Source organism: Dunckerocampus dactyliophorus, chromosome 2, assembly GCF_027744805.1.
Source record: "Dunckerocampus dactyliophorus isolate RoL2022-P2 chromosome 2, RoL_Ddac_1.1, whole genome shotgun sequence".
NCBI lineage: Eukaryota > Metazoa > Chordata > Actinopteri > Syngnathiformes > Syngnathidae > Dunckerocampus > Dunckerocampus dactyliophorus.
Genome location: NC_072820.1, coordinates 36,610,413 through 36,629,411, shown reverse-complemented (window position 1 = coordinate 36,629,411; position 18,999 = coordinate 36,610,413). Strand labels below are relative to the sequence as shown.

General features: G+C 42.1%; 2 protein-coding genes across 7 annotated transcripts in view; one reads left to right on the top strand and one right to left on the bottom strand.

Moving 5' to 3' along the window:
- Positions 1 to 18,999, top strand: part of ift140 (intraflagellar transport 140 homolog (Chlamydomonas)) — a 31,346-nt gene that overhangs the window by 7,167 nt on the left and 5,180 nt on the right. For all 6 annotated transcript variants that reach the window (XR_008569589.1, XR_008569590.1, XM_054768043.1 and 3 more), the window contains exons 11-22: positions 36 to 108; positions 279 to 370; positions 791 to 918; positions 2,870 to 2,987; positions 3,070 to 3,191; positions 3,284 to 3,419; positions 3,786 to 3,917; positions 4,889 to 5,103; positions 17,316 to 17,493; positions 17,602 to 17,792; positions 17,866 to 17,961; positions 18,035 to 18,167. Coding sequence is in view for 4 of the 6 variants with exons in the window: in XM_054768043.1 (XP_054624018.1) it covers positions 36 to 108; positions 279 to 370; positions 791 to 918; positions 2,870 to 2,987; positions 3,070 to 3,191; positions 3,284 to 3,419; positions 3,786 to 3,917; positions 4,889 to 5,103; positions 17,316 to 17,493; positions 17,602 to 17,792; positions 17,866 to 17,961; positions 18,035 to 18,167 (1,614 nt within the window). In the remaining 2 variants the exon portion in view is untranslated. The remainder of the gene's footprint in view (positions 1 to 35; positions 109 to 278; positions 371 to 790; positions 919 to 2,869; positions 2,988 to 3,069; positions 3,192 to 3,283; positions 3,420 to 3,785; positions 3,918 to 4,888; positions 5,104 to 17,315; positions 17,494 to 17,601; positions 17,793 to 17,865; positions 17,962 to 18,034; positions 18,168 to 18,999) is intronic.
- Positions 6,457 to 16,380, bottom strand: tmem204 (transmembrane protein 204). The gene is made up of 3 exons (XM_054768045.1): positions 15,135 to 16,380; positions 14,547 to 14,702; positions 6,457 to 9,745 (listed from the first exon to the last, which is right to left on the bottom strand). Exons 1-3 carry the CDS (start codon positions 15,412 to 15,414, stop codon positions 9,501 to 9,503), a joined length of 681 nt encoding a protein of 226 aa, XP_054624020.1. The 5' UTR covers positions 15,415 to 16,380; the 3' UTR covers positions 6,457 to 9,500.

Below are 18,999 nucleotides of genomic sequence, written 5' to 3'. Positions count from 1 at the left end.
GAACGGCATTTGAATTGTATTTATTTGCCAAACAGAATTCAGCGACAGTCTGGAGTGGCAAACAGGTCACTGTGTTTGAGATGTCAGGTGCAGCTCTACACAATAAAGGTACACCATTAAGTAAAGGTGCATTCAGCAGTACAAATGGCGTTTTGTTGCAAAGCATTCACACATCCCTGAGTGGGCCTGCATACATGATATCCAGGCATTGCTATTTTATATTAATACGCACAATGTCTGTGGTAATTGCAATCTGTTTTTTCTCTCTTGATTTTCAGGATCATTCCCTTGTGACTCTCATGTGGTAACTGTACATGGTGAGAACCTGTACACTGTGGAACCAAACAGGGTCCAGATCCGCACACCACAGGTTTGTTTTCCATTTTGGGGACACAAAGAGCGCAGGGGCCGCACAGTGGCCTAGTGGTTAGCATGTTGGCCACATAGTCAGGAGATCAGAGAGACCTGGGTTCGAATCTTGGGCATCTTTGTGTGGAGTTTGTATGTTCTCCCCATGCATGTGTGGGTTTTCTCCGGGTACTCCGGTTTCCTCCCACATTCCAAAAACATGCATGTAAGCTTAATTGATGACTCTAAATTGTCCAGGGAAATTGGCTGGCGACCAGTCCACGGTGTACCCCGTCTCTCGCCTGAAGTTAGCTGGGATAGGCTCCAGCATACAGCCTCGACCTTAATAAGGATAAGCGGCATAGAAAACGGATGGATGGATAAAGAGCGGATAAGCATGTTTTTACTGGACTAACTAAATCCTCCCATTTCTCTTTTTTAGGGTACAGTGAAACAGCTTTTGACTTTTTCCAAGGCTGAGGGCAACCCAGTGCTTCTCAGCGTGTGCCAATCTTACCTGGTGGTCGGCACGGATACATCACACATCCGAGTCTTTGACCTCACCCGAAGGTACAGTGGTAAAGGTCACATATTATGTTGTTTTTCAACAATTTTAAGAACTCTCAGAGGTCCCACAGTCGTGTATTCAAAGTGGATATCCGAAACTCTGGCCTTGGTACTTGTCCAAAAAATAGATACCAGATATAGCAACTAAACATTAAGGAGTGGGGTAGGACACAGACATTAGCGTGAGTTTAAAAATGTATGCTTTTGTTCGTGTGTGGTGGGCACACACACTGTTAGGGCTCATCTAGCACGGGCTGGATAGAGGCACTATCATGTCCAAGAGGCAGGAGTTTTTTTGTTTATGACGTGATAAAAATACGAAACCTCAAAACAGACTGTTTGAATACCTCTTCTCTCAGAAGGGAGGGAGAAGATAGATTTTTCTTACCTGTGGTGGTCATAAACCTATATTACTGTGTAACAGTAGGTTGGGTTGTGGGGAGCTGAAGACATAACAGTATCTAATGCATAATTGGCCATATGTGCTTTGAGGCCATGTCCACACAAATCCGAATATTTTAAAAACACGCACTTTTCTGCATTTTAGCCTCTTGTCCACATGCAAACTTGTCTTTAAAAACAGAGCTTTAGGAAAACTGTGCGAGGATGAAGATTTTCAAAAACTCTGGCTAACTGTTGTGTGTGTGTGTGTGTGTGGGGGGGGGGGGGGGGGGGGGGGGGGCAGTTAAAACTGAGCGTTTTTGTGTGTCATAATAAATGTGCGACATTATCTCCTGTTTTTAAACCTTATTTATATCCAGACTTACGGATGTTGGATTTATTTCATACAGCTGTAGACACACATGGGTGTGCCTTATAACACACACGGGCGATTTAAAAAATAAAAAATTCATGATGTTTCTTGGGCTCCGTCTGCGCTGATTTTTAATTTTAAAGAGAATGTACATGTCATTGTACATCTGATGCCTCACTATAATCATGAACAGATGCGTTATAATGTGCGGCCAAGTCAGCAGTGGTAGCTTTTTTAGGCCAAAATTTGCATGACAGCCAGTGAATGTGTTTTTATGTGGTGTATATGAGGTGTGTTAAGAAGCCGAGTTACGATGCCATCTACTCTACAGAATTGTAGCGACAAGCTACAGAGACAGTCCCATTATAATGTGTTTTATGGCCGCCAAAAACAAATGAATACACTATGTCCCCAACTTACGAACACCCGACTAGCGAACACTCGTGGATACGAACACAAGCCGACTGGTCTATATTTTATTTTATTTTGCCTTGTAGTCGCTCAATCAGTATTTATACTGCTACTGTACGTGCTTGACCAGTAGAGGGCACTGTGACACTGCTAATGGGACCAACAGAGGCAGCCATTGAGCTAATGAGACCCACAGAGGAAGAGTTAGACGCTGGGGAGATAAAGCTTAATGAAAAGCTAAATTGTACAACCCGGACAGAGCGTGTGATTAAAGTTTATGAAGAGTTAATAGGCCTGCTTAATTCTACACCACCCACAGAACACTACCCCTTTTAGAAGAGTCTAACGACGACGACAATTTGTCCTTTTTTTCAATAACTCCTCCTCCTTCTCCACCACAACGACGTATGCTCTTCAAAGGTAAATAACATTTATCATTACGTACAGTATGATTATATCACTTTTATTATTGTTTTTTTCATTAATTATCCTCGTTTAATATTACTACTGCATCCAAACTCATATTTACATACATACACATATACTGTATATGTAGTACCTATATCATTGGTAATATTACCTTTTCCCCTACTTAAGAACGATTCGACATAAGAACGGTCGTCTGGAACCAATTATGTTCGTTAGTTGGGGACTTAGTGTATATGGGAAAAACTGAACATCATTGAAAGTCACTTTTGTGTTATAGGGGACCTTTAAATAAGATGTTATTCAGGTTAAAAAGATGCCTGCGCCATGTCTACATTGTAATGTGTAATATGTGTTTTATAGAGATGCTAAAGCTCACTGTAGTGCCAAGAACCTGGTGGATGCGATTCCCAATTTGGGAGCTCTGAGGTCAGTCAAGTGTAATTCCAATGGCAGCCAAGTCAGCATCTTAATCACACAGGTGAATGAACAACAGCCACTCTTCTTCTCCATCTCCATCCAGCAATATCATCATTTCAATTGATGTCTACCTATTTTGTTAGGTGAATGGGCGACCCGACCAGAAACTCTACTTCTACGACATTGAAATGGACACTGTGACGCACTTTGACTTCTTCACTGGCAGACCATCCAGTGGTGTCTCCCACTCTGAAAACAGCGAAAGGTAAGTAGCTTTTGCTGTGTGTGTGTGTGTGTGTGTGTGTGTAAACGTCCCTCACTCAGATAATTGTGTATTATACACTGTTTGTGCATAAGACAGCAGTTCCAGGAGACTGAACTCAGTGCCCGATGCCCTGTGTCTCACTTCTGGGACGAGAGTGAACCTCGCCTTTTTGTGTGCGAGACTGTGCCAGTCAGCTCTGAAACATCATCATCAGGCTACTGGGACACGGTAATGTAAACATTGCTATAATTTTCTGATTAAAGTAATGATATGTGGACATTTGACCTCAGCATAGCATCTTATGCGATAGCACCCTGACTTGTAATAAAAACCTTGGCATGTCATTACCATGGTAACCACTCCTGCTGCCACTGCTACTACTACTACTACTACTACTGTATTGCTACCACCAGTCCTTTCTGTGGTCTTTATTGTTATTGGACCACCCAGGAGAGCTCTCCTGTTTATGCACTGGTGCGACTTAGTGTCTAGAGTTGTCAACAGAGTACAAATAAGAAAAGCGGACTGTATACAGTGTGTATTATTGATGTTATTGCTCATCAGCATCTTGATTTACTTCCTTTCATTTTCCAGGTGGACGTGTCAGTGGTCACCCTCTTCTGTACTCAGGAACATGGCCTCCTCTTGCAAGATTGCTACACTAAACCAGCAGGCCTGCAGGCTCTCCTTGCTCTCGACGTGCCTTATTATTACTTCAGCTGCAAGGTGAGGCTGAGCAAAGCTTTTATTTTTTAGTTTTGGTCCCCCACTAAGCATGTGCAGCTTTACTGTGAAATATTTTTTTCACTCTAAATATGCAACTGTTTTTTGGTTTAACACACCCTAGCTGTTATTTCGGAGGGGTGGTGTCTTTCAACCAGAAGTAAGTGCCTCTGGTCTGTGCCCCTCCTTCAGAGAATGTCAATATTTTACATTCCCAGCTGGTCAAATGCATCCCTGTGTAGTGAATTCTGTTTTTTAGTAGAGTAGCTTTGTCTTAAATCTATCAATTTTGTGTGGTTGCCTTTGACTCCTACATATTCCTCCTCCAAGCTGCAGTAACTTAAGTACACCCCTCACATTTCAGCAACCACTTCATCTCCTCAAGGGACAATACCATAGAAATGAAACTTGGATATAACGTAATTGCATGTTTCCAGCTATTTAGGCAAGAATATATCAGTGGATAATAAATCTATACTGCTACATAAGCTGTACACTCACTACTCTAAAGTATATAAAAATTTAATTTTTATGGTATTGTTCCTTCAGAAGGAATAATTGTATTAAAAATAGGCGCTGAAATGTGGGGGCTGTACCTCCTATGAGATACAATATTTGGTTGTTTTATGAGTGTGACAACATGCCTTATGTCAGGGGTCACAACGTGGTGCCCGCGGGCACCAGGTAGCCCCCCACGACCACATGAGGTGCCCGCAAGCCTCCTTTTCATTCAGGTTTTCAGTTAATAATGAAAGAACAGTAGAAAGAAATGCATTCTGAAATACAAAATGTGAGTTGTGGACACCAGCATTTTGTTAATGTTCTGGTAAAACAAGCATATTCGCTTTGTTTGGGTTTAAAATAAGCTCTGAAAATAAATGTTACGAAAATGAGTAGCTCTTGGCCATTTTGTTTTGTAAAAGTAGCTCTCACAAGGAAAAACATTGGTGACCCCTGCCTTATGTGTTCTAAAGGAGGTTTCCGCAACATCAGCACCAGCAAACCCCAGCCAGACATCACGAGGCTCCGTTGCCCTCTTCCCCCAAATGGTGTCAAGGCGTGCGCTCAGAGATTTTGAAGGCCTGGAGAACTGTGACAAGTCCACACGCGACGCCATGCTAAACTTCAGCTTCTACCTCACTGTGGGCCACATGGACGAAGCCTTCAAGTCCATTAAACTCATCAAGAGGTAAGACGTCACTGTTGGTGTTCTATGTGTCACCTCAATGGCTGTTTTTGGTTCAATCAGGAGGGGAAACCTGTCATCACGTTCCTAAGCAGTCCTGTCCACAAGGACTTTGCTTCAAAGGCCAAGGTAATGACTAATAGGGAGTGCATTGTTACTTTTGGCCTTGGCTCTGCTTGGAATTCTGCACAATAGTATAGATGCAAGCAGGGAGATTGCTTTTCTCCACCAAGTGTCTTTGCAAAGTCCATTCAGATTTGATTTCAATCATATTCTACCTAAGATGTTTGACATGAAAGGCTGTAAGACCGCATAATGGTATTCCATTTTGCCTCAGTTGCACATAACAAATTAATTGATTATTATGGCCATTGAGCTATCTTGGGTCAAAGGTCAGAAATGGTCAGTCATTTTCATCCAATCTCCTTCAAACATTCAGGGGAATTGTCTCTTATCACAGCAAGAACCCTGTTGCTTTTGAATATTGATCCAACAATCCAGAGACTATACACTGTGTGTTTTAAATTTCCTTCAGCACATTTGTTCTGCATCTGTGGCGAGGGAAGGAACTCTCCAATCTGTGTATGTGACTGTTACTGTTAGTATGTGGGTGTGTTCTGAGGGGATGTACTATTCTAAACACACACATATACCAGTGTACCCTTTCCATTTCTGCAAACATTGAATGAGGTCACTCAAAGAATGTGTACTGTATGTGTCTGTCTGTTCCTTTTTGGGAGCGCAAAAATGTGATATTATTTTAAGGGGACGTACATGTGCGGGAAAATATCCCACTAGCCGGATATACCGTAGAGTTTGATAGGCCTGATGACAGCTTTACTATGTTTCTCACTGATGGCTATTTTTACATTGTGTTTGATTCTCAAAAACATCCTTCAATACACTCCTGCGTTTTCAGGCTGAGCTCACCTATATCTCTGGGTAATGTAATTAGATTGACTGTCAGAGTGGCTAGTGACTTAATGGAGCACACAATTAGCATTTAGTACAAAAAAGTAATAGGAAAGTACAATACAGCAGAAGCCCCAAAGTTGAACGCTTCAAAACGAATCGAACAGTTTTGCCTGGTGTCAAGTGTGGGTATTTTGACTTTACTTGGCTTTTCTTATACAGTGGTGGTTCTCTTAAGGAATGTTAAAATGTTGGTTAAAACATTGCCTGTGTATATACAGTGGTGTGAAAAAGTGTTTAGCCCCTTCCTGATTTCTTATTTTTTGCATGTTTGTCACACTTAAATATTTCATATCATCAGACAAATTTAAATATTCGTCAATGACAACACAACTGAACACAAAAAGCAGTTTTTAAATGAAACTTTTTATTAGTAAGGGAGAAAAAAAATTCAAACCCAAATGGCCCTGTGCGAAAATGTCATTGCCCCCCCTGTTAAAACATAACTTCACTGTGTTTTATCACACCTTACACCCAAGCCTGGTTACTACCACACTTGTTCTCACTTAAGAAATCACTAAAATAGGACCTGCCTGACAAAGTGAAGTAAACCAAAAGATGTTCAAAAGCTAGACATCATGCTGAGATCTAAAGAAATTCAGGAACAAATGAGAATGAAAGAAATGGAGATGCATCAGTCTGGAGAAGGTTATAAAGACATTTCTAAAGCTTTGGGACTCCAGCGAACCACAGTAAGAACCATTATCCACAAATGATGAAGACATGGAATAGTGGTGAACCTTCCCAGGAGTGGCCAAACAACCAAAATTACCTCAAGAGAGCAGCGACGACTCATCCCAGTGGTCACAAAAGACCCCACAACAACATCCAAAGAACTGCAGGCCTCACTTGCCTCAGTGTTTATGACTCCACCATAAGAAAGACACTGAGTTCCAATACGAAAACCGCTGCTGAACAAAAAGAACATTAAGGCTTGTCTCAGTTTTTCCAGAAAACATCTTGATGATCCCCAAGACCTTTGGGAAAATACTCTGATAATAATCTAATGAGACAAAAGTTTAACTTTTTGGAAGCTGTGTGTCCTATTACATCTGGTGTAAAACCAACCCTGCATTTCAGAAAATGAACGCCATACCAACAGTAAAATATGGTGGTGGTATTGTGATGGTCTGGGGCTATTTTGCTGCTTCAGGACCTGGATGACTTGCTGCAATAAATGGAACCATGAATTCTGCTGTCTACGAAAAATATCCTGAAGGTGAATGTCGGGCCATCGTGACCTCAAGCTGAAACAAACTTGGATTTTGCAGCAGGACAATGATCCAAAACACACCAGCAAGTCCACCTCTGAATGACTGAAGAAAAACAAAATGAAGACTTTGGAGTGGCCTAGTCAAAGTCCTAACCTAAATCCTATTGAGATGCTGTAGCATGACCTTAAAAAGGCCGTTCTGGCTCAAAAACCCTCCAATGTGGCTGAATTGCAACAATTCTGCAAAGATGAGTGGGCCAGAATTCCCCCCACAGCGCTGAAAGAGACTCATTGTAAGTTATCGCTTGATTGCAGTTGCTGCTGCTAAGAGTAGCCCAACCAGTTTTTAGGGTTAAGGGGCAATCACTTTTTCACACACGACCCTGTAGGTTTGGACTTTTTTCCCCTTAATAATAGCTTTCATTTAAAAACTGCAATTTGTGTTCAGTTGTGTTGTCATTGACTAATATTTTAATTTATCTGATGATCTGAAACATTTAATTGTGACAAACATGCAAAAAAATAATCAGGAAGTAGGCAAATACTTTTTATATGCCACTGTAGTTAATAAAGATTTTATGACAGCGACAGTTTGAGCCAAGAACAAATGAATTAGCCTTACATTATTTCCTATTGAAAAAATATTTTAAAACAATCGTCATTGTGTTTGATTTGGCAGGTTTCACTGTAATGTGCTGAAATAATGCTTTTGCAGGTAATAATGTGTTTTTCCTACTAATTTAGTGCATCATTATTCATATGGAAAGGCTAAATATTTGTATAAATTAATGAACAGTTTCCAACACAGTTGGAAAATACCTACAGCAGGGATCACCACACAGTGCCCGCGGGCACCAGGTAGCCCCCCACGACCACATGAGGTGCCCGCGAGCCCGCTTTTCATTCAGGTTTTCAGTTAATAATGTGAGAACACTAGAAAGAAATGTATTCTGAAACATAAAATGTGAGTTGTGGATACCAGCATTTTGTGAATGTTTTGGTAAAACAAGCATATTTGATTTGTTTGGGTTGAAAAAAGGTATGAAAATCATTTCTACAAAAATGAGTAACTCATGGCCATTTTCATTTTGTAAAAGTAGCTCTCACAAGAAAAAACGTTGGTGACCCCTGACCTACAGTATAAGAAAACCTTTGGATTTTTTTAGCATGACATAAATTGTCTTATTCATATAAATGCACGTCCACTGAGACTTAACATGTGTGTTTAAATGCCAGTCTAAAATGCTGAGAATGATGCAGAGGTATCAGATAGAGGCTGGAATTGTATTCCAGGCATTCCAGCCATTTGCGCCATTTCCTGGAATTCATGTTGTCCCTGACTTTTGGTGACATAGTGCTGTGTTATCTCTCACTTACTGTCTTTTTGCTATCCCGCCACTCTTTCCAACAGCCATAGAAAATAAAAATACTGTATAATGTACAAACAAAAGATAACATTGACAAATGCTCGTAAGAAGTTCTGTATTTTTTCTTTATCAGTTTATTGAATTTATAATTTATCTATATTTAGAAAAGTGTAGGACCCACAGGGGCTCTTTATAATAATCTAAATATTACTACACCTTAATGATAACACTGTATTTGAATGCAGATAACTGATATTAAATTAGCATACGGAATGTACCACAAACAAGCTGACTTCTAAGTGGGTTGCAGAAAAGTATTTGTGTATTTCGGTATCCGCCTTTTCCTCTATGCAGACACAATAAAATGATATTGCAGTTACCCATTAAGAAACTTTGCTAAGTTGACTGACTATGATGTTTTAATTAGTTTACCATCTAAAGATATATCAATATTACATTTTTGTATGCTTCAAACTGATGGGAGGAAAAACATGAGGTATTCTGTTTTGTTTTCAACATCTGTCATAATTCCAATTTTATAGTAGAACTTTTGAATAAGTGCACATATAACATTTAAGGTCAAGATCCAGCTTGATCTTCTGTTTGGGGAGGATGTTAAGCACAAGAGTGTGTCCTGGTCCAAACTAGTGAAGTATTTAGCCACCAATGACATCTCTATTGGAAATATTTACTTGGTGACATGTAGCAATAGAATTCTGACATAGTTGTAGATTATGAAAGTGAGCATTTGGCAGGTAGATAAAGGCCTGACCCATCTGACACTTCATGTCTTGTGTGAGTCAACAGGATTAATAAAAGCCCGAGTAGTTGCTGAGCTGTTGCTTTGCTTAACATGGCGAGTCCACATAGTCATTGTCCAGGCGTGGGTGGAAAGGGGATGCCAGCGAGCGACTGATGATGATGACCCGTGGTGCCAGGCAGTCATCACGGCGGTGTAAAATGTTCCAGATGAGCATGGCTGCTGACATGGTAGCTAGAAGGCAAGCAGCTATGTCCATGAAGCAGGAGTAGGACAGGTGTGTGTAAGGGCCGATCCTGTAGAAGGTCACAAGTCCAATCACCAGCACAAAACCTGCACAGTGTCAAAGAAAAGACCATTTAGCGAGTGAGTCATTTGGCATTTTGTGTCTTGTTTTACTATATTTTGACTATATACAGGCATGATTAAAGTTGCTTGTGTCAGTGACTCAAAATTTGATCCCATGACTCAGATTGACTTGGGCTCTAAAAACACAGTAACTTTAGGGTGTTTCAGCCAAATCACCATGAAATTTGGTACATACCTTTTTGAGGACTGACAAGCACATGTCTGTAAAATTTGAGCAAGATTGGTTGGAAAAACATGGCCACCATCAACCAAAACATCATGGGTGGGTCTTAGCAACTAATTGCCCATAAGTCAACGGCCGTTTGCCTAATGATTATAAAACTTTGAGAATGTTGGTAATACATGTATGCGAGAATGTCTTCCAAAGCATTTTGAACACAACACATAGGGGGCGCCGCAAATTAAATTTCCACTGGTGAAAAAATGAGGCCCCTTATAGACTTAATATAGGCTGGTGGACCAAATGTGCCTCATAGTTGTTCATAATTTGGAGCTATTGTGCATCATATGAGGCCTAAGAACCCTTTCTGTGTGATTCATTGGACTTCAGTCACAGAAAGGCCTTGTAAATAGACAACATCTAAAAATATCAACCAGTAATGATGTTCTCTGAAAATCCTTTGAGGTGTTTCACTGTCTTAGAATAGACAATGCAAGGAACTCCTCAGTTTCATGCTGATACAGTACTTTGAACTTTATCAGTACCACACCGCAGCCCACACCTTTCTTCTCTTCTGTCTTTACAAAGACCCCATACATCCATCCATTCATCTACATCCATTCATAAAATGTAAGTCGACTTGTTCAGTACATGTTTAAGGCTTCATAATCCAATGTGTCAGAGTATCAAAACAGTTCCCAAAAATAATGACTGGAAATAGGAATACCCGATAGGAATCAGTCAGTTTCCTGTACCGAGGCCTGGAGTTCATTTATAGTTTTCCCTTTCTACCTCTGCAGAAAGATGGCTGTCATTGTTTGAAGTGAGGATGTGAATAATAGTGTCTGTGTGTCGACCACTGAAATTGGAAGGCCACTGTTTGCTCAGTGACTTGCTATTTAACCTGCCTGGCTCCCTATCCAAGAACATGAATAATCTCCTGTCCAGGTTGCAGCCAGGGTGGGGTGTGTGAACCTCTGTATTTGGCACACACTTCTAGTATCTCATCAGCTTCCTTCCCCCGTTTCCTCTTTCCATCCTTCCTTCCACTACTCCACACCCTCCACTTCGACGCTAAGATATTTACTGGAGTTTTGACGTTATCGCTCACGGAGAAATGCCTGACCAGATTAATCTTAAGGCTGTACTGAAGATGTCACAGTAATGGAATATAAATAAGTAATCAGTGACTATCCGGCATCAAAGTAAACACAATGTGAATGTAAGTAATTATTTCAAGACCCATGACATGACCTGACTTTAAACACACTAGAAAACACATTCCAGTCATTGTCTTCCAGTGGGTTAAATAGCCAAGGCTAACGAAAAATGACTGAATGGACCTGGATGTTGTTACTTCACAGCCTCCTTGCAAGAGCTGAGAATGCTTGGCACGTCTTAAAAGGCGATTGATAGAGGATATCTCCATTCACATATGGCCTAAGTCAGGTGCGTCCAAACTTTTTCTCACAACGGCTGCTTACATAAAAATTGAAGGATGCAAGGGCCAATTTGATACATTCTGTGCATTAAAGATGATAAAATATAGGTCTCTATATGCTAAGCTATCAGAACAACACATTGCCACCTTACCTTTGTGTTATAGGTGACAACGCAAATGAGTGTAATAACTAATAATATTGTATATCTTATTAATACTGTACTGAATTCATTTTATTTTTAGAATTGCTCCTGGGCCGGATTTTGGACAAAGCTTGCTGTACAAGTCCATTCATGGCTTTACGTTTGTTCAGTGTTTTAGTATTAAAATTAGTAATGAATGATGTGGCAGTTTTCAAAATAAAATGATTTACAACAAAATCCCAGGGCAGCAACATGACAATTGCATTACATTAATTATGAAGGGAAGGCAATGTAATGCCTTGATTTATCTACGATGTGCAAAACGAAAAGCATAATATGCAACTGATACTGTACCCATATGAGCAAAACTGTTTAGATTGTAATACAGTGTTCCCTCGCTCTATCGCGGTTCACCTTTTACCTTTGTCGGAGCCGCTGCTTCGCGGAATTTTTTTTAGTGCTTTTTTTTTTTTTATTACAGCGTATAAACGCTCTTACAGGCGGAGCCTGGCCCTTTTAAGAAGAATTGCATTATGGGTAGTTGAGTGTCTCTCTCCTCCCTCGCTCGTCTGTCTTCACTGCCATTGTTTTCTGCGTCCTAATAGGCTGTACACCATTGTCAACCAATCTCCTTCATGCCGCCCTGCGTGTCTCCTATGTCATCGCTAGCTTGCTTGCTTGCTTGCTAGCGTGTAAATGAATCTTCAGTTAGAAGGAAGAGGACTCCAGCAATATGTTTTAACAAGGATACAAAAATACTACAGTACAGTAGAAAAGGCACGGTCACAGGAGAAAAAATATGCGTGAGTAATTTCTTGTGTCCTACCTGTAGGTTGATCATTAAAATTCAAATGAAGGTTTGAACTTCTTTGAGAGTGTTTAAACAAGAGAGAAATGTGATAGAATGTTAATGCCTGTATAAAGTGTATGGTTAGGGGTTAGGTACAGCCTTAAAACATCTATTATCATAGGAAAAAAAAATAAAGTTGGCTATTTCGCGATAAACGAGGGAACACTGTATTTTATAGGCAGGAGTTTTCAAAATGTAGGATTAACCTCCCAGCCTCCCCAAGTGAATACAAGGTACTGAGTCTCCCCTTCTCCCAGAAAAACTTTCTTTAGTATAGTTTGTGGAGTTTTCTCCTCACCCCAGGCTCTGTTTACTTGCTTACGATCGTAACTAAAAAGCAATTCATTTAGCCTTCATACATAACTGAATTTAGTTTAGCAGGTTTGGAAAAATAGGGTTTTCTTAATTTCTCTCAAGCTGCCACGGTTCATCCTTTGAAGGCCTACGTTTGACAGTGTTTCTAACATATGCCAAAACAGATTATACAAAAACATACACACAGGAAGTGAAAATGTCAGAGTTGTGCGGCTGTGCCCCCCCCTGCAGCTTCTGGGAAGACTTTCTACAAGATTCTGGAGTCATTTTTGTGAAATCAGAGGTCACTGAGTCGTACGGGCTCACAAGCCCTGTTCTAGGTCATCCCAAAGGGCCTTCCCTCATCTTTTCCCCACACAGTTGGAACTGTCAGAAATATTTTGGTAAGATGAAGAATGACTTCTAGAGAATGAAGGGGTTGACTGTACTCCTTGAATAGTATTCATGTTATTCTGTTCATGCTTTGTTGACCATATATGGCCAAGACAGTGACCTTAGAAGATGTGAGGTTTTTTTTAGAGGAAGCTTTTTTTTAATTTTAGATAGGAAATAGGTGTGTGCTTTGAAACCTCATTGTTAGCATGCATAAAGACAGTCTAATTGATCATCGCTGACCACATTGTCATAAAAGCTATAAATAGCCAAATGCCGCTCCTCTGGATAGGACTTTTTAGGATCTGTTGAGGCCTGTCCAGCTAATTTGTGTGGTCTGTTGACAATGGAAATACCCTGTTGTGGGTGTGATCTTCCTGTCAAGTTTTTCACATAATAACCCTCATCCAAAAAATACTATTGGCAGAGAGGACATCTTCATTGCCAGAGAAACCAGTCCCATTTACTGTATCTACTTTTCACTGCTGAAACCAACAATCACGAACATACTGCACACACACAGAATATCTCTTGGCAGTGTGCACACACAACACACACAGGCCATGTTGAAAGTGTCTTTCCCGTGCATTCCCCCTCCCCGCTTTTTCCTTCTTCATCTCGGGGGTTTGCATAACAGGTAGTCACAGACATTTCCTCGTCCTGAGCAGGGATATCCTGGCGCCCACCAGTCTCTCCCTGGCTCACTGCAGCACTGGCTCATGGATGCTGGACTGAAGACTAAATTTAGATGCAGAGCAGACCCCTAGACTGATACAGAGCCAAGTGACTGAGCGACTACAGCATACACTGTACAGGGACAAAAGTCTCGGGACACACCTTTTTAATTAAACAATTTATCTATTGGCAGTAGGTTGGTCTACTTTCTTGTAAACTTTCATTCTTCATCTTCCAAAGACATTTTGGACAATTCTATGCTTCCAACTTTCTGGGAAGAGTTCTTGAGCCACATTTTGGCAGCATGCACAAACCCAAGGTCCATAAATGTGTGCTTGGATTAGTTTGCAGTGGAAAAACCTGAGAGCCCTGACTACAACCCCATCAAACACCTTTGGGATGAACTAAAAAAAAAAAAGGGAGTGACTCACAGATGCTCCTCTGGATGGGAAAACACACTTTAAAATCTTGTGGGAAGTCCTTCATGATGAGTAGGAGTTGGAGTCTATCCCAGCTGACTACAGAAAAGCGGAAAAGCAAAAGTGCCATAGTGGGCCATAGTGGATGAACAGGAATCGAGCCTGTACCAGGTGCATGAAACTGAAAGGCATCTATGTGAACCACTAGACTACTAGTCTGAAGAATATACCTTTTCACAAGGGTGATTTTTCTATGCTGCTTATCCTGAAAAGCTTGTAGTTAAGATACAGACCGACTACCTAGAAAGAATTGCCAAACTTCTCCATTGAAAGGAGCTCATCATTTGCCCCAGGCATCTTATTGGCTGTTTATGGAGCATTGGTACTCACTGGCTAGCTGGAAAAGTGCAGCAATGGCCTCCTCCCACCACTGGGATTCTCGCGTGATTAATGGTAGCTCCATCAGGCCGAGGAGGAAGATCAGTTGACCAGCAGTCAGGGCCACGGTCGCCATCAAGTTGCATGCCCGCATCATGTCAAACTGCACTTGAGGGACCATAGGGAAAGATGTGTTATACTTCCAAACGCATCTATTTTTCTTGGCATGAGACGAATGCACCTTTTTATAGCACTGCCATATTGCCCTGCATGGTGCTGCAATGTCTTTGAGTGCACACTATGCTGTCCATTGTGTCAAGTTGGCAGTGGACATGCAGAGTTTCCCAAAGTTGTTCTTGAATGGGATTTATCAATGGGGCTTTATTAGGTCACACACATGAATAGCTCCTGCATCCCATTTTATTTTAGCAACAAAATGATGCAGTGAGATATTTTATTTACTTGGAAATGTGCCTGATGGCATAACAAATCCAGATAATGATAATTATGCATGCAGCAATTAACTGGATACAGTGTTGATTTGGTAGCTTCAGCAATAACCATATACAAAAACAACAAAACAATATACATAATACTTACATTTAACAGAGCTGCGGGATTCTTGATAGCCAGCATACTCAGAGCCCCATCCCAGACTTTCACACTGCCTCTGTGCCCCCTGCCCCCTTCTGCCAGCCTGGAGGTCATCCCGACCCTTCTCTGCTCCGGTGGGGCACATCTTCCACAGTCCCACACTCCTCTTGCGTCCATCTTCCAGGGCCTGCAGGACCCAGCTGGGGGTGAAGGCTGCAACATTGTTCAGAACCAGAGACAGCAGGGCAACTGCTACTGCCGCCACCACTAGCCTCTGTACGGCCATGTGACACCCCCTGCCCGCCACCTCTCCTCCCCCTCCCTCTCCCTCTCGTTCCAACCCCTGTTCTTCTTCAGTGTCCTGCCTGCTCCCTTGTCTCTCCTCCGGGGCAGCAACCTCCTCCTCCGCTGCCTCCACCACCACCAGGGGTGGTGCAGCCTCCTGCTCCAGCTGATTACTTGTGTCACACAAATGGACAATAGGAAGGCAGTTGTCTTGATCTTTAGCTAAAGAACATCTCCATTCATCCTCATTCGTGATTTGGTTGCAGCAGATCCTCAGCCCTCCTCTTCTGACAGCACTGTGGGTATGCTGGGATCGAGCCAACAGAGGTCCATTCCACTAGCTCCTTCTTGCTGCAGCTTGACTCTTTGATTTTGATCCTCCGGTCTGATCTACGCACACTGCTTCACGTATAATATGCTGTCTGTATGCAGAGTAAAGTTGCAAAAAAAGGATAGGTTCTCTTTACAGTGTTGCTAGGAGTCTCTCCTCCGCCTGACCTACCTTCCCCTGCTGCTCTTTCCCTCACAGCCTGGCTGTAAATCCTTTTTGGTCAGAGTTGTACACTTGCATATGGCTGAGAGACGTCTGTGTCATAATCGGACAGCTCCCTTCTTCATGTTCGCTTTAAATGGGCCAAGGTTTTGGTGCGACTCAAATGTCCAGAAAGACCCCCTCTTGGACGTCACTGTTGTGTACTCTTTTGTCTGCAGCTCGAGGGGTGGTGGGGGTGGGGGTGTTCACTTGAAGTCCTCTCTCTTGTGTGCAACAAACACGTTGGCCACCACACTCGGCCAGCAACAGGATGTGTTTCCTGAGAGGAAAAGAGGCTGGGAAGAGGGGCCAAATGTAGACCTGTTCCTTCTCTTGTCTTTCCTTTTTCTGGCTCTCTAGATGTTGCCGCTCCTAGTATTTATCTAATTGTTTTCTGGTTGCCATGTAAGGCCTGACTATTTCAGACAGGTTCTGCAGAAAACTTGAATAAACAAGAACTCATGTTCTTGCTTTAGTTTCACTTATAGACGCCACCCCTGTCGTGCACCAGGGCCCCTAAAGATTTGGGCTATTTCCTGTTGCCTAACTTTAATAACAGTTCACATCTGCATCTGCTAAAGCAAGGGGGAGGATGACAGGGGAGCCAAATAAGGAACAGATGGCAAAGGAATGTTGAATATGAACATTAAAGGGTTCAGGCTTGTGATTTACATCAGCAAGTCAAAGAGCATTGTGTTTTGCACGCATTCTTTGTTTGCTTATTTTGGGCCAACTTTATATAAGTTTTATAATCGTTAGACAAATGACTTATGGCCAATTAGTTGCTAAGTCCCGCCCGATGCCCTTCAAGAACACCTTGATGGCAGCCATCTTCTTCAACAGATCTTGCTTGTACAGACATGCGCTTGTCAGTCCCCTATAGGTGTGTACGAAATTTTGTGGTGATTTAGCTAAACACTGTCAACTTACAGTGGGTGTTTTATAGCGCTCATCATGCTGTTTGAGAAATTTCAAGTCAATCCGGCGCATGAGGTCAAACATTGGGTTTTAATACCAGTGCCACCGTGTGGTATGTTTTGCAGAAAAATAATAACATATGCACCCATAATGTGTTGCCTATTTTGACACGTTTTTGTGACAGTTTTTGTAATATATGGACTGGCCACTTCATTAGGTACAATGGGAGCCAATACAAGACCTGTAATAATAATACTCATCATAATACTCATTTGTTTATTGTTTTGGTTGTTGTTGTGTAACTAATATTGTACAGTACCAGAACTCTAACGAGTGTTTTTCTAAGAATTTTTGTGTGTGTTCATATTGATGTTCTCACTGATGATTAATCAAATGTAATTGAGTGACTAAACTTTCCCTTACAACAAGCATTTGTTTTTTCCTCTCCACAGCAAAGTAGTATGGGAAAACATGGCACGCATGTGTGTGAAAACCCGTCGTCTGGACGTGGCACGAGTGTGTCTCGGCAATATGGGAAATGCCAGAGCAGCAAAAGCACTGAAAGAGGCGGAGGCAGAGCCTGAACCAGAGGCTCACATAGCAGCGTTGGCTATTCAGCTTGGCATGCTGGTATGATACTAAAAAATAGTAGTTATTTGCAACATTTTTCCTATAATTTGCCTTTTCACACACATAAAAATGTCTACATGTCCTCCTTTGCTTGCGGTCTTCCACCAGGAGGATGCTGAAAAGCTGTACAAGGGCTGTCAACGCTATGACCTCCTGAACAATCTCTATCAGGCATCTGGGCAGTATGAGAAGGCGTTAGAAATCGCTGAGAATCATGATCGTATCCACCTACGTGCTACCTACTACAATTATGCACGCTATCTGGAGTCCATGGGTGACAAGAGCACAGCCCTGGCTAAGTAAGAAGGTTTAGTAGAATCACAGAAACCAATAATTTGTCTGTCTGTCTAAATTGTCGAATAATTGTTCCAGTTATGAAAAATCCGACACCCACCAAGTGGAGGTGCCCAGAATGCTTCAGGATGATCCATTGTCTTTGGAGATCTATGTTAACAGGATGAAAGACAAGTATGTGCAGCGACAGACATATATACCCATACCTATGTACACTTCACATTAAAAAATGATCTCATCAACACAGGAACCTCTACAAGTGGTGGGCTCAGTATTTGGAGAGCCAGTCAGAGATGGATTCAGCTCTGGACTTATATGAATGCGCTCAGGATTACTTCTCTATGGTCCGAGTTCACTGCTACATGGGGAATGTTCAGAAGGTGACACCATTAAATATTCACATTATACCCTTACAGTACTAAGTCACTACAAACTACCACAATAAACCCATTGTTAAATAACCATACTGACTCTTGGACGAGGTCAGTGTTTCCCAACCCTTATTGAACCAAGGCTTACAGTCACAAAATCTCATGGCACACCACCCAAAAAAAAACACTGTATGAATGACATCAGGTGGCTACACAGGTTCATTATGTAACTTCTCCCATCTACTGGAAGATCATTTCATTGTTCTGCCTGTCACCATACGTTGCTGGCATAGATGAGCAAGTCACTAGTAAATACCATCCATCCATCCATCTTCTACCGCTTATCCGAGGTCGGGTCGCAGTAGCAGCAGCCTAAGCAGGGAAGCCCAGACTTCCCTCTCGCCAGTTACTTCGTCCAACTTCTCCCGGCGGATCCCAAGGCATTCCCAGGCCAGCTGAGAGACATAGTCTCTCCAACGTTGTTGTGGGTCTTCCCCGAGGCGTCCTACCGTTCGGATGTGCCCTGTACACCTACCCAATTTGTGTCAACCAAGACACGGCCACAGCATCCAGACCCTTAAGGAACTGCGGGTGGATCTCATCCACCCCCGTGGCCCTGCCACCGAGGAGTTTTTTTTAACCACCTCAGCCCCAGAGATAGGAGAGCCCGCCGCAGAGTCCCCAGGCACTGCTTCCTCATTGGAAGACGTGTCGGTGGGATTGAGGAGGTCTTCGAAGTATTCTTTCCACCTATCCACAACATCTCGAGTCGAGGTCGGCAGCACACCATCCCCACCATACACGGTGTTGACCATGCACTGCTTCCCCCTCCTGAGACGCG